This window comes from Phalacrocorax aristotelis, chromosome 12 (assembly GCF_949628215.1).
Source record: "Phalacrocorax aristotelis chromosome 12, bGulAri2.1, whole genome shotgun sequence".
NCBI lineage: Eukaryota > Metazoa > Chordata > Aves > Suliformes > Phalacrocoracidae > Phalacrocorax > Phalacrocorax aristotelis.
The window spans coordinates 4,463,274-4,478,474 of record NC_134287.1 but is presented as its reverse complement, the minus strand read 5'-3'; the positions used below and the strand labels follow the sequence as shown (position 1 = coordinate 4,478,474).

At 37.8% G+C, this 15,201-nt stretch overlaps 1 protein-coding gene across 6 annotated transcripts in view; it reads right to left on the bottom strand.

Annotated features, from left to right (window-relative positions):
* PCGF5 (polycomb group ring finger 5) overlaps window positions 1-15,201 on the bottom strand; it is a 62,480-nt gene that overhangs the window by 12,164 nt on the left and 35,115 nt on the right. For all 6 annotated transcript variants that reach the window (XM_075108301.1, XM_075108299.1, XM_075108300.1 and 3 more), the window contains 3 exons: window positions 5,004-5,100; window positions 504-559; window positions 322-381 (listed from right to left, as the gene is read on the bottom strand). In XM_075108301.1, coding sequence (XP_074964402.1) covers window positions 322-381; window positions 504-559; window positions 5,004-5,100 — 213 coding nt within the window. The remainder of the gene's footprint in view (window positions 1-321; window positions 382-503; window positions 560-5,003; window positions 5,101-15,201) is intronic.

The following is a 15,201-nucleotide window of genomic DNA, read 5'->3' as shown; positions in this document are numbered from 1 at the left end:
AAACTCAAGTGGTTCTGGATCTTGCTGTATTAAGAAAATTCGGAATCCAACTGGAAAATTGCATGAGTGTTGAAAGTGGGAGTTTAAGGAAATGCAAATAAAAATCACAGTATAACAGCTAGTGTTTTTAAAACAACTGGTTAATAGATAAGCAGCACTACACGAAGGCCCAAATTACATTTACACAGATTTGTTATGAGTTTCCATAGTATCTCTGAATTAGTAAAAACAATCTACATGCAAAAGCGTTTGAAGAAACACAGCTTAATGAGCCATGTTACTTAATACACAGATATGGGGGGGGGAGGGGGGAATCATCACCTTGTCCATTTTCTTGAGGTTTGTTTTTCTTCCAGAATTCGATCTCTCGCTGCAGTTCCTCTAGTTAACATCAAAGAACAGTAACGTGAGCTTTTAAATCAATCCTACAGATATATTATTAGAAAGAGCAATTTTCCCTCCATCAACCCAAAGAGGTGTCCAAAACCAAATGAAAAACTTACGTTCTCGAAGTCCAGGCACCAGCTTAAATATAATTTCCTCTAAGGTGTTATCCAGCCTTTCAAAGGGAAAAAATACATTTCATATTAAGCAGAAACGAGCATTTTAATTATTTTTAGCCCTTAAATAACAAAACCTTTTGAATAATAAAATAAATTGCATATTTCTGGTAAATGATACATCCTGCAAAAGCCAACTGATTGTAGCTTGAGAGACAACATGATTAAAGCTTATCTCCACCACCTCTTGAATGGATTTCGTTTAGAAATAACCAAGGTATTTATTTTTTTAATGTATAAAACCAAATATGAAGCAAAAGAGAAAAAATATTATGGTCAAAAATTTTCATTGTTTTATTTGTGTTACATGCAAACAATTGTGTTACTAAAAGTGACAAACTGGAAAAGTGGTATCCAATTTTAAGGTCCAGGTCATGAGTAGTAAGCATGAAAATGACAAAATCCATTATCATATTAGGTGTTCAAGTGCTTTGGTAATAAGGCTGTTATGAAAAACTGAACAGACTATTCCCTACTCATTACAACACAGACAAACCACTCTTGGCAGGATAAAGAAGAGCGCAGACCATCCACGCTGCTCTGCCTAGTCACTTCTCAGTACCCAACATTACTAATTTGAAGTATTTAGATCTGCCTTGAGTTTGTCTACTAGATGACAGTACGCAGCACAGGCATCTCCTCTGACATCCTGATACTCGTGCCAGAAATAGCCGGCACCTTCCTCTTCCAGAGGACACAGGACATTTACCTTTGTGGCTGAAGCTAAAATATTTTTCTTCCCTTTTCTCTGAATTTAACCTATTCTCCTATTAATTTAATTTATCATCTGCTTTCTAGCTCCTCTTCCTCTCCCAGTCTCACTTCTCCAGTTTCCTCTGTCTCTCATTCTGTTTCCTTTTCGTCTCTCTCCTCTGTCTTCTACATCTTCTCTTGTGAACAGGAACTCCCACTGTCCACAGCCTAAACAAAAACCTATGACAAAACAAAGAACCAAGCAATACAGCCAGAGAAATTAAGTACCTTAGCATTCAGTCAGAAGCTGCAACACAGTAACTGCCTTTAGTATATTTTTAATTGCCTTAGTTCTTAATCTCAGTAATGATGTATATCTATATACATATACATTTGCATATATACATACATGTATGCGTACATGTTATTAATAATACACTATAGGCCTGTTATAAAACATTTGACTCTATCTTCTGTTCACTGGCAGCAGCAAAGTAGGAAGAATGCTGTATGATTTTATTGTTGAGGAATGCCTAAAAGCCATGTTAACAGATAACAATTACCTTCTTATAATAAATATACAAGCATTCCAGGTTCTTCTCTTTACAGAATTTGTATTTGTAATTGAAAGTTTATAATTAGACCTATCACCCATGCACCTTGTTCTGAGACTGGTTCCCTGTGCTATCCATCAGTCCATGAAGACAGTCATACCATAAGAATATTCATGTTTAAGCTGCAACCAGGATCCATTTTTTTTAATTGCTGCTTCTTACAAGACAAAAAAAAAAACCCAAACCCTTCAACAAGTGAAGCAGACCGACCCCCCCCCCCCCCCCCCCCCCCCCAACAAAGCAGCACAGATAGCACTTTCTCACAGATAAGAAGGAAACCAAAATCACACGATGCCTGAGCACTTAGCTTCTGGTAGATGACAATATAGGTCTACCTTTCCAAACGGTATGTTATCTCTTCTAGCCTCTCCTCTCAACATTTAATGCAACTAGATGGAACTGCTTTCTAGGAAGTTCCCACAGCAAAGCACTGGAAACCTGTCTTGGAAATGGAATTAATTTCACTTTGTAAGGAAGCTCAAATCTTTGTAACTTACCCATTAAGAGAAAAGAAATAAGGACCTCAAAAGAGAACATCACTACCTTCATTCAAAATCCCGCTAACCATTCCTAGGGATGGTATAATACCTGCTGGTTTTCCTACATTTATTTTTGAAAAATCCCACTTAGCACTTTCTAATCGTCTTCAATGGCCCAAAACAAAAGTCACTGGTAGTGCTAATGTAGCGAGAAAACCGGTATACTCAGCAAATTTACGATGCTAGCAGCAAGAACTGGCTTCATACTCTAGTCAATTACTTTTTTTTTTTTTTCAAAAACTAAACAAAAAGAATTATTTCATTCTTATGAATTGTAAATACTAATCAATACTTTAAAAAATGCAGGAAAAAGTAACACCCATCTTTATGTACAGGGAACTAAACTTAAACTATAGGTTAAAAAAATAGGAAAGTAAGAAAATATTCTCAATTTCAGATGCATCTTACAATGTTCCTATTATCCACGCCTGTGAGCAGTCTAAGAAAAGATTTGTATTTCTGTGGCTCGCATCAAACCCATTCCAAAATGAAACTACTGAAGTCCAAAGTTGGTCTCAGTCATTTAATATGATGCTTCCTGTTAACGCTGAAACATGAACATTAATATTTTAGACACGCCTCTTTCTACCCCACATCTTCCAGCCTCCAAACCAGAATGCATAGAAAGAAGAATGAAGCATTTATGTCAGCTTCATACAGTTTCTTTTTTCATCTATTCTATATCTTTGTGTGACTTTTAAGAGCAAAGCAGCTGTCTGAAAATGCTAATTATCTGAATTGAAGCAAACGAAGACTATCGCTCATGAAAACTTCCATCCAAAGAAGCATGCTACCAACATGCCTTCATGGTATAACCAACCCAGACCCTACTGAATACTGAGGATGCAGAATTCTGCTACATCAGGAAATTAAATTCTAGAATTTAACACTCTTCCTAGGTTTTCATTTTAGAGCTCAACGTTGAATTTCAGACTTAGGGTCTGTTGAAACTATAAGCCTAAGTGCTGCCAACTAAAAGATACTTCTAAAAAACTCACAAAGTTATGAAGTTATTCAGAATTGAGTTTATAAAGTAGTTTATCTCAAAGATCTCACTTAAAAATACTACATAGAGTGTTCAATGCCTTTTCTCAGAAAATTACTGCACTCTTGAGCAACGCGTAGGCTGGTCAGAGTATAAGACATGCAGGTGGCATCCGAATTCCATTACGCTGCTCATGTGCTCTTCGGATTATTAGTCTAGCAAATGTTTAAAACTGTTTCATGAATTACAACTAGCAAACTACTAGCTATGTGCCGTTCATTGGCAAATAAACCCAGTGCCTCTAAAAGGAGCTTCAGAAAATAACTGCAGAGAAAACAGCTCTTCCCACATTTCTGTCTTGTGGTCTCAACTTTTCTCACCCTTCTACCATTTCCTGCTTAAAACATGTTATTATTTTACTAAACATCTACTAGATGCTTCAGAAAATGCATTTTTCAGCTCCTATGAGATAGTCCTGTCAGAATAAAAGAAATATTTCTGAAATGCTTTTGTTTTCAGCTTATTAGAAGCTTTACACACCCTGTACAGCACCTTCTGTTATGGCTGACACAGCATCTCAGGCACTGACAGGAGATCAGAAAAATACTTACGGTAAACATCTACAGAAACTCTCCTAGCCCTACCTTTCCAAAAAGCATTCAGATGATAAAGACTTAAGCTAGCAACACCCTTTAGAGTTGCTGAATTTAATCTCTCTCACCTATCCTCTTGGTATATAATTGAAGCATGGGAATTGCTCTGCACATACATATCAGTCAAAAATCGAAGCAAAATATGATGAATTGCAGCAAACATAATGATGTTATGAAGTAATAGCAATAGATTCCAGATGTAAATACTTATTTTAACACTGATGTAAGTATATTTCTTCCTAAGTTCACAACAGTATTACAAACCAATAATACCGGGGGAGGTAAGGTGGGGTAGAGGGAGAGTTGGGAGAGAGGGCACAGAGTGGCTTCATCATTTCAAGAAAACATGAAGTTCTTCCACTTATGATGACGTATCTTGATTTCTCTGTACTGTACTTGTAAGGTAACTATCACCTTTGTTTCAACATAACATCACTAAAAGAGAATCCAGAATTTCAAGAAAAATAATTGTTTAAACAAAGATGTATTATTGTGATATAAAAAATGCAAGCTCTCAAGAAAGGGCACTTTCAGTGTCAGAACTTTCTTTCATGATTGTCTTTTCATTAATCTGACAGCAGATTTCAATTCATATTGGTAAATCTACACCTTGGAAAACACTGTTATTTCTGTCATTCATTTTCTACATTGCACTAAGAAGAAAAAAGTTGCATGCAGTTTGGAATGCCCTAAATCAGTTGAAAAAAAGAAACTCTAGACTTTAATTTCATGTGAAGATAGAGGTACTGAAATATTTATTTTAATTTGTACAATACACCCAGCCTTTCTGTGCCTTTCCCTTATCTTTCCTCCTTTTATTGACAGAATCTATGGCCAACAACTGCTGGTATATGTATTTTACAAATAAGCAAAAAATTTAATTCCTTTTCAGGATAAAGATATTAAGATTTTATTTCTTGTTTTTCCATTTCAGCAAACATTGTGCAATGTCATCTTACCTTAACATTTCTAGTGGATTGGTCTCATGCACTTGGTTGCCACACCTGGGACAGTCATTGCTGTCTTCGAAGTGTTGAACAATACAAGTCTTACAAACTGAGGGACAAAAGAAAAAAAATTTAAAAATCTTAGACTAAGATCTAAATAATATTTTTTGAACATGACCTAATGATACCAGCTAACTACCTGGTACATCAAAGATAAGACAGTATTATTTTAAGCAAGTAATTACAAGGTACCCTATCCATTTCTTGTTCCTCAAAGCCACAGCTAGTTCCGCTCTGCCCTGACACTGAGTTCAGCAGAACAGGTTACACAAGTCCTGCTCTAAAGTATGCAGTATTTTTACCACTTATAATTCTCCGAGCATTGTAAAATGCAAAAGCCATCCCATGTAGCACACGTAAAGAACAGGTTCTGAGAAACTGCATGCTGGGGAGCTCTAGCCCAGCAGAGCCAGTCATCACTTCAGATGATTTGAAAATGGCTTATGCACATTATTTTCTTTCCAACAGAGCTGCTGGCAACTGAAGATACAGTTGTAAATTCTTCTTGTAAGAGAAAAGTTCACAGAAGTTGTACACAGGTTCAAAGTGGCTATGTTTCCCTTTTGACATAGCACCTTCAAAAGCAATGACAGAACTTAGAGCAGACAGTTAATACTTGAAGCTTATAATGAAAAATCAGGATCATGACCATGGAAAGTATAAACAAACCCAAAACAACAACAGTGTTAATTTAAAATCCAATAAACTGAAATTAAATTAATAAGGTGCTACACTACTATTGCTTCCAAATGACTAATTGCAGACTGCAGGTTTTACTGCCATTAATAAGAAAATGGAAGCTAACCTGATGAGAACAAATATGCCTGCTATCATTACTGCATTACAACATTCTGGATAGAGATAAACTCTATCCTCTGTTTATTATTACTTCACCTAAACTGAAATGAGAACTGCAAATTCATCAGTAAATGGACTGAAAAAATAAATGGACTGCTGCAATTGCAAATGCTTTCTGCTAAAGTACTGTAATTTCTTTCATCAATTACCTAAAGAATTAGGAGTACTTCTAAAACGAGCTAGTAAATCCTAACTGTACGACAATCTTTAAGGAATCTTGAAATTCCTTTAACAAATGTCACCTAACAAGCAAAGCCTGCATTTATCTTTGCCTTAGTATGCTCAGAAGAGTTACTACAAATCAGCTGATGCTGGTAATATACATACATTAAACCTCTGTGCAGGTGTTTTTTTCAACTGCTTTAAAACACTAACTTAAGGACATCAACTTCATAGCTTTGGCTGAAACGACAATGAACTTTCCCCTTTAAATCTGATGGGCAGACCTCAGAGCTCTCCGGCTGGCTCTTGGCGCTCTCCCCCAGCCAAACGGCTCTAGCAGTGCTGGATGCGGGGCAGGTTTCAGATGAACTGGTAAAATCAGCTCAGAAAGCCCATGAGTCCTGCCAAACAAGGCCAGCAAGCAGGGCGCAGTGCTGTCCCCTGCGCATGGGGACTCCAAAACAGCCAAGAACACTGACGCTATGAGAGCACTGTTCAGCCCTCAGGATACGAGTTAATTTTTTCTCCAGCTGTGAGGTATTTAGCGCTGGCATACAGATGCAAGAACCTGTAATCACAGAACTCCTCTTATATCACATATCTTTTATAATTTGTTAAATTACTAGACTTAATTGATTTTTGCACTTGCATTCCCTAACACTTCCACAGGTACGAAGCCTAGTACACAGCAGCAAAGGTCATGTTGTACCTACCACATTTCTTCACTTTTCTATACACTTTTTATAACTAATACTCCTAAAACTAAACATTTTGCTGCTACGCTTACAGAACAGAAGCCCTCATGCCAGCCCAACGGAGCATTTAAGAACATGCTTAAAATAAAGCACAAGTCCAAATAACTTTTAAAATATAGAATCATAGAATCGTTAAGGTTGGAAAAGACCTTTAAGATCATCAAGTCCAACCACTAACCTATCACTGCCAAGTCCACCACTAAACCATATCCTCAAGCACCACGTCTACCCTTCTTTTAAATCCCTCCAGGGATGGAGACACCACCACCTCCCTGGGCAGCCTGTGCCAATGCCTGACAGCCCTTTTCGTGAAGAATTTTTTCCTAATATCCAACCTAAACTTCCCCTAGCACAGCTTGAGGCCATTTCCTCTCGTCCCATCGCTTGTTCCTAGGGAGAAGAGTCCGACCCCTGCCTTGCTACAACCTCCTTTCAGGTAGTTGCAGAGAGCGAGGTGGTCTCCCCTCAGCCTCCTCTTCTCCAGGCTAAACTCCCCCAGCTCCCGCAGCCGCTCCCCATCAGACCTGCTCTCCAGATCCTGCCCCAGCTCCGTTGCCCTTCTCTGGACACGCTCCAGCACCTTAGCCACCCCAGCTCCTGTAACTACCTGAACTATCTTTCCTTCTGTCACCCACCTGAAATACAAAGCAGCACAGGGAACAACTGAAGGCACAGTCCAGTTCCTTCACACTAATCAAAACCCAGCCACATATACACTATGATATAAAAGGGAAGAGGCACAGACAATAAAATATATACAAAAATAACCTCTCCAAGAATATCAATCACCGTTCTCTTTTCTTAAATTAATGTACTAGCTGGATTTGGGTTATGGCTTTCTGATTTCAACTAGCTATGCCAAGATGAAATAGATGCGGGGTTTTTAAAATTTCTCCACCTACATCTACTATAGACATTTTTAACTGCATTGTTTGCTTTAGACATCAATTAATTTTGATAAGCAGCATCACTTTCCCAAAGTTATACAGGCATTGCTATAAGACATAATGCTCTGTAAAAACATGTACTAAGGAACAAACAGAAACCCTACAGGTGTCCAGACCTCAATTACCTGCCAGCAGCCAACACCATTCAAGGGCACAGACAGAATTTGATTAGCTGGCCAAAGAATATAATGTAATACTCTCCAAAAATGTTCTCGCTTACCTTCCAACTCTAATTACTGTACCTGTATTTTTTGATACTACCAGTAGTCCTGAAGATGGCCCCCCAAAAATGCCTCCATCTAAATCACAAGCGTGCCATGTCGTTTGAATTCAAAGAAACCAACAATCAGTAACACTAATTAATATGAAATTCTGTTACAGTGTTCATGAGGAAGCTAGGATGAAGTGTGCTTTTCTTTCTGAAATAGGCCATCCTGGTATCATGTCATTCATTTATCTTGCTCTTCTTGAGAAGTGAAAAATGAGCCAATAATTAAAAGGTCCTACTCTAAACACACGACGGGAAAATCAAAACAGAAGACAATATGGCACAAAACCATGATGGAGAAGGCTCTTTAATTGATAGTAATACATAATCACTGTAAAATAAATATATTTCAAACAGAAGACCATATGCAGACATAGTGGCTAACTGGTGTCTAAATTTAAGCAACTCAGAGATTTTTAGAAAGAAGACAGTGTAGAAAAGGAAATATTGCCATGAATGGAAGTAGCTACCATTGTTGAAAATGTTATTTCCCCATTCATTAATGGAGGAGATGTCTTCTTCCCATTTATTAAAAAAAAAAAAAAAATCAGGACATTTTTGAGGCACGAGTCTTCTATATTATTGAAGTAGAGAGCACAAGAGCAATTAAATGTAGAGATAGTAGGTCTGTGTGAAGTAAACCAAAGGACTAAGTAGGATTAACTCATGTCAGAGGTAGTAAAAGTCTGAAGCGAGTTCTAGAATAAGCACTTCTTGGATTACTTCAATGAGAATGAAAATAACCATATTCTGCCTAAACTTCTCAAGGACTCTGTGAAATATACTGCTGCCACTTGAGCTCTTCCAACTGCAGCTCCTGATATATCATAATCCTGGTACCTACACTGTGCTGAAGGTGGAGATGATACACTATTACTGTCAGGAGAAAGTGTACAGGTTAGTGGCGGGTGATGACAATACTGATGAGAACAGCAAGGTTAAGAATCATCTGCTATCTGAGAAATTCCATTAGCTGGAGAACCTCAGTGTAAAGAGGGGGGTGGGGGAAGGCTGAGAAGCTCGTATGATGTGAAATTGTAAAGTCTAACACAGTTGTCAATGGTGATATGGAAATTCAGCTGAAAGTCACTGAGGTACGTAACATATGGGTTTGGTTTACTCTAGACCTTTTCTAACTTGCCTTCACAGAGACTGAGCTTAGGGATAACTCTTTCAGTAGAAAGCTGAAAGTGAGATGGAGTTCCTCTTCTGCTAACTCCTATAATAAAGGAATGGATTTTTTGTAAGCCTCCTGCCCAGGAGAAACAGTAGCGTCTCTATGGAGTCAGTCTTTCTAACCAGACGCCAATTTCAAATGATTGATGAAGAATTTAAAAAAAAAAATTGGAAAAACATTATAAATGTAACAGGTAATGATCAATATTAATTTTGGAACTGGTAAGCCTAACCCCTAACCTTCTCTTATTTGGGAAATTTTTAGCAATGGAGACTCTAAGAGGATTACCAGTGGCTTCATATCAATACCAGAACCGTTTCTTTTTTCGGTAAGCAATTAGTACTAGCCTCCTTCAGAAAGCATTTCCTTGTGTTTTAAGAAAGCTATGTCTGATATTCTTCGAAGATAATTTAATTCCCTTCACTTGCTCTTGGGATCTCTGCTTCATTCACATCAGAGAAGTTCCTGAAGTCTGTGATGAGATTACACTGATCTGACTGCTTTGAAAAGGACTCACTGATTTATCTTGTAAAGGTACTTTAAACTTGGCTTTGCTAGGCTTTTTGCTTATTTCCCAAACTGAAGACAAATAGGACCTATCTGAGCTATACTTTCATTTACACCTAGAAGAAATCTGAAATTATTACTGTTCGGAAGAACTCTATGCCACAGGATAGATAAGTAACACACTATTTAAAGTCAGATGATTGACTCCACAAAACCTCCCAAACACTAAACACTGCTAAACATAAAGTCTGCTAAAATCCACAATGATGTAGCTTAAAGAAATATTTATAATATAAACCAATTGGTCTGAATATATTTTTGTGCTCTTTTTATAACTTTTTTTGGTAAAAGATGGCACCCTTGGAAGCCATGCATGGTTCAAAAAAGGGAATGATTAAGGAAGAGCTTAATCTCCAGTGTAAGAGAGCTCTTTGAGTAGAATATATACAGACAAAACATCATAAGGAACCAAGAATCTTAAGCCAGTCCTATATGGATGCATTCCCTATCCCAATAAACATACAGATCTGGATCAAGGCTTTGTGCAGCCAGCTCAAATAATGAGCTGATCTTATACCATGAACCCCCCCTTGCAACTCTAAATCAATACTGTGGTCATCTAAAACAACTTTTGCTTTTCCTCATGTAAAACTATGGTGCTATGAGGATTTGCCAGCCAAAACTAAATGTGATTTACCGATAGCAATGTAAAAGTAAAAAAATACACATAAACTCTACACTCAAGAATAATGAACTGTTACATGATACTTCTAGTAGGAGTAGGATCATCAACCAGTATTTTCAGATATGATAGGTATAATCATCCTCTCTTATTCTCAATATAAAACACCGAACATTTTTCAAAGCCTATCACTTTGAAGTTTCAGAGAACAGGATGAAGTCTAAGTATTGGGTGAAAAGGGTAGGGGAAAAGGGAATCTTTACACACAATTAAATTACAGATATATTTAATCTACCACTTTAGAGGAGAAGAAAAAAAACCCAAACCCAAACCAAAAACCTTCAATGTTTCCGGTACAGATTAACAAAATGACATGGTTTCACTTGCTTTACTGTAGGTCACGGTGTGGCAGCAAACAGGCAAAAGAAAACAGCTTAACCAAAATGTACACAGTTTGCAGAATTTTGAGGTATGTGCTAGACATGCCAGTGAAACGAGGACCTGAATTTCATGGTTGTACTATGACACTTCAGATGAGCCACAACAAGAGTTAAATTCACATAAGATGATTTACTAGAGCTGATAAAAGTACTCGTGTGACATATGCTAATTGGCTGGCAACCATAACATACTACACAATGCTACATTTCCCAATACAGAGATATCTGGTTCGCATATTCTTTCAGATCTTTGTAATCAGCTGAAAAATGTCAGGACTGTGCTCTATGTCATCTTACGCAAACAAAAAAAGTACATATCTTATGCATATCTACACACATATTGTTCAATGAGAAGACTCTTCCTAGGTTATTTTTTAAATGCTGATTAACCACATACCTAAATAAAAATTCACATAGCATTTTTTAAACAAAATATTCTCGACGAGGAAGTTTAATTAGTTAATTGTAGGACAAAGTCTTTGTCAGAACTCATCCTTTGAATGCTTCCAAGGATCTCCTGTCTCAAAATTAATCACTCTTTGATCCAATGAGAAAAGGAGGGGCACAGGATACACACAGCTAGTGGAACATCAAACCCATCTCAGTGATAGCACTGAGATGTAACAAGTCATTTGGTATGTTTAAAGAAGTATTTAATTAGCTATCTTAAACCTGTTTTAAAAGCACTTACTTTTAGGGAAAGTGTCTGCATAAAAACAGGACAGAAAACTTCAATATACTTAAGGACCTTTCTCAGAAACTATACATGTGAGACTACTCCACTGTTAATTACAGTTACCAGACAGTCAGATTGGATTCCCTCCTGTTAAAAGGGACAGATAATTTCAATATGTGGTGAGCAAGAAAGACTTTTTGGGTTGAAATCTTCTATTTCAAAATAAGACAGATCTGCTAACCTTTATGACCTGCTACATGCCATTGACTGAAGCTTCTGCAGGAGAAGAGGTATGAAAGCAGCTCAGCTTGCTTGTCCAAGGGTGGGAAATTTTGCTGCAGTAAAGTTCTTTAAGGATCTCCTGGTGAGAGCATAAGCTCTTAGCAAAATCTGAAAACCACTCTGGTTGCAAGATTATTGGTTTGATATTGAAAATTACATCTCTGGTCATTTTCCTGCATGGAAGTACATTTCTGAAAGTTCCTAGACTGCACTGGTTGACAATTTCTTAAGGCAAATGTTAGAGACACCAACTAGGAGTAATGCACCACTTGATCTGCTGTTTGTAAACAGGGAAAACCAGGTGATGAGTGCAGCCGCAGATGGCAGCTTGCCTTGCAGCGACCACAGGAAGATGGAGTTCAGGATCTCAAGGAAGGATACAGAGTTAAACAGCAGAGTTACGATTCAGAACTTCAGGAGATGGGACTTCAGCTTGTTTAAGCAACTGCTAGTCAGATTTCCCAAGGAGACTATCATTAGAAAGAAAGGCACTTAGGAGGGCTGGCTGGGTTTTTTTAAAGAAAATTTATTCAGACCTCAAGAGCGAACTAGCCCACTGTACAGGGAACTTTGTCAGAACTGCTTACTGCATGATAACTGCTTGGTGCACAAGATTCCTAATATGCAAAAACAGGGTATATTAGAAGCAGAAACAAGATGGGAAACAAAAGGATATATTGCTCTGGCACTTAGGGACAAAATTAGGAAGGCCAAAGCTCAGCCATAGGTAAAACCGACGAGGGACATAAGGGGATTCTGCAAGTAGGCTGGTAGCTGAAGTTCAGAGAAAACACAGCTGTTAATGGATGAAGGAAACAACTTAGGAATAGATCATATAGAAAGTCCATATGAAAAGTCCTCAATAGCTTTTTTGCCTTGGTCTTCACAGGTAGAACCTGATCCCAGAACTCCATGCATACCAGCCTGATCTGGGAAGGACAAGATGACCAGCAGCCAGGGAGCAGCAGGTTAGGGCCTGCTGAGAAATGGATGGGAAGGATGACCCAGGTAACTATGACTAAACAGGCTCCCCTAGCTCCTTGGAAAGATGGCAGATCATGTCGTGTCCCTTGGAATCGATTTCCAATTACGTGAGGGACAAAAATGTAATCAGGAATAGGTGATATCAATTTACCAAAAATGAATCATGGCTGAGGCTAGTAGGTGATTTAGTAACAGTCTATACCATTTGAAGAGCAGTTACAGGCGTGATGGAACCCAGCTCTCTTGGTAGTGGCAAATAGTATCACAAGGAGCAATGGGCACAAGCTGCTGTTTGGTAGGACATTCAGAAAAACATCTTCACTAAGTAAATAGTGTAGCACTGGAAAAGCTTATTGAGAGAGAGTGTGGAGACTCCATGCTTGGAAATTCACAACTCAACTACACAGAGCCATGGCTTGACCTGGTATAGTGTTGGCAACTAAGCTGCCTCATGCATAAAGTTGGCCTAGACAACCTCCAGATGTCCCTTCCAACCAACATTTCTATGATTGTGTAAATAGTCTGGTGTCTTTTAGGATACTAAAGAATGTTCCTGAGGTAAATTTATTTTCCAAGTTTTGTAAGCGTGCACTGTACTGAACAACGGAGTGACTCAAGACACAGATGTTGGGACATACCCTTTAGCTCACATCTAGCCTGCTTCAACCAATAGTTCCTAGACATCCTTGACAATTGTGTAACAGACTAGGAAAAAAGGTCTCAGTCCATAACACAAAACCATTCTGTAGCAAATAGCAAAAAAGAAACAAAGTACTGAATTTGCAGAATAATTAAATATTTTGCAGTAATAGAAGAGCTTCCTTCCCAACAGCAACAGTTAGGTTTGTACCACTAATGCCCAAGTTGCACTTATTCTTCCCAGTAAATGGTGGGGTTGTCTGCCCAACATTTCCAAAAACCCCATCAGAAACGTCTCTTATTAAAAAGGCACAGATTTCTCAGAGCAGAACTTTACTACTTAACATTTTTTCAGCAACACAGAGACACGAATTAACTGCTAACTGATTTGGTTACTACTGATCGCATTAGCTCCTCTGTGATCACTGGAGACCATCTATGTCGATACATGTTTTCATCTTGTCCAGAGTAATATGTCGTACTCCCAGTATCCAATGAATTTATGCTGCTTCTTAAACCACTAATATCTGCAGATTTTGATCATTTGCCCAACACTGTTTTGAATTACAGCAATTAGTAGTACCAGACAAATACCAAAGGACAGTTAAAATTGTTGTAATTCCTGGTAACTATTTGGATATAACCAAAGAACCATACCTGTACTTCCCCCCAAAAACCCCACCAAAAAACCCACCAAAAAAAAAAAGAGAAAATATTTTTTAAAAGCCAAAGTGTAAAATAATTTATCAGAGTTATCTTCCTGAGTTCTGCCACACACAGATCACCTTTTCCTCTACAGACATGAGACTTCCATATCACCACTTCAAGTTTTTCATTTTCCTTTCCATCACTGTAAGCTTCATATTTTGGCAACTAAACTTTGCTTTGCTTCTTTCCTGCAATTCTACTTAATGACCCAAACACGTGGCAGCTTTTCTGTGAGGAGGAGACCCGTGCAACTATATAGCAGCTCAGTAAAATTCACGTGCACTGGTCTGGGACTAGGCAGTAAGAGAGCTGTCTTAGTGAAGAGCTCACAATCCACAAGTGAAGAAGAGACAGATGCTGCTGAGAAAAAAGTTCCTCTGCCATTATTGTTTTGTGATGGGAGCGAAAGTAAATAAACAAATTTTCTGAACAGAAAGATGCCATAATAAAACCAGGTTTTTTTCTAAGTCTGAGCTGATTTCTGATGCAACTTTTTTCCCCTCATCCCAACCTTTTAGAAGTTACTACTGTTCACTACACTTCAACCATAAAAAAACTAACTAATGCTGGAATTTTTCCGATTTCTTTAAAAGGGAAAGATCACTTAATAATACCCAATATACCTCTCTCCCTGTTTTATTTCAAGTTCTTATAAGGTCACTTTGCTTAACTTCTCTCCTCCTGAACTTAAATTCCTTTACCAAGTAACCCAAAACTGAAGAATAATACCACAAAACACAATATAATCCTTAGCTGATAATAGACTCGGAAGAAGTCAGTTCAACACCATTTTTTTCTCAGAAACTGAAGTAAAAATAGTATTATAATGATAAACAATATTATCCTTATACTATGAACACCATAGAGGAATGATATGTTTTAATTCTCTGTGTGCTCGACATACGAGGGACATAACACCATAATGTAAAAATTAACAGTGAAGACAATAACAGCTGCAAGAACAACACCACGCAGAAATGACAGGAAATGCCAAGACAAGGCTTTTAAATGGTATATATTAAAGATTTAAAAATGGGAAATCCACCAGAAAACATAGCGTTCCCC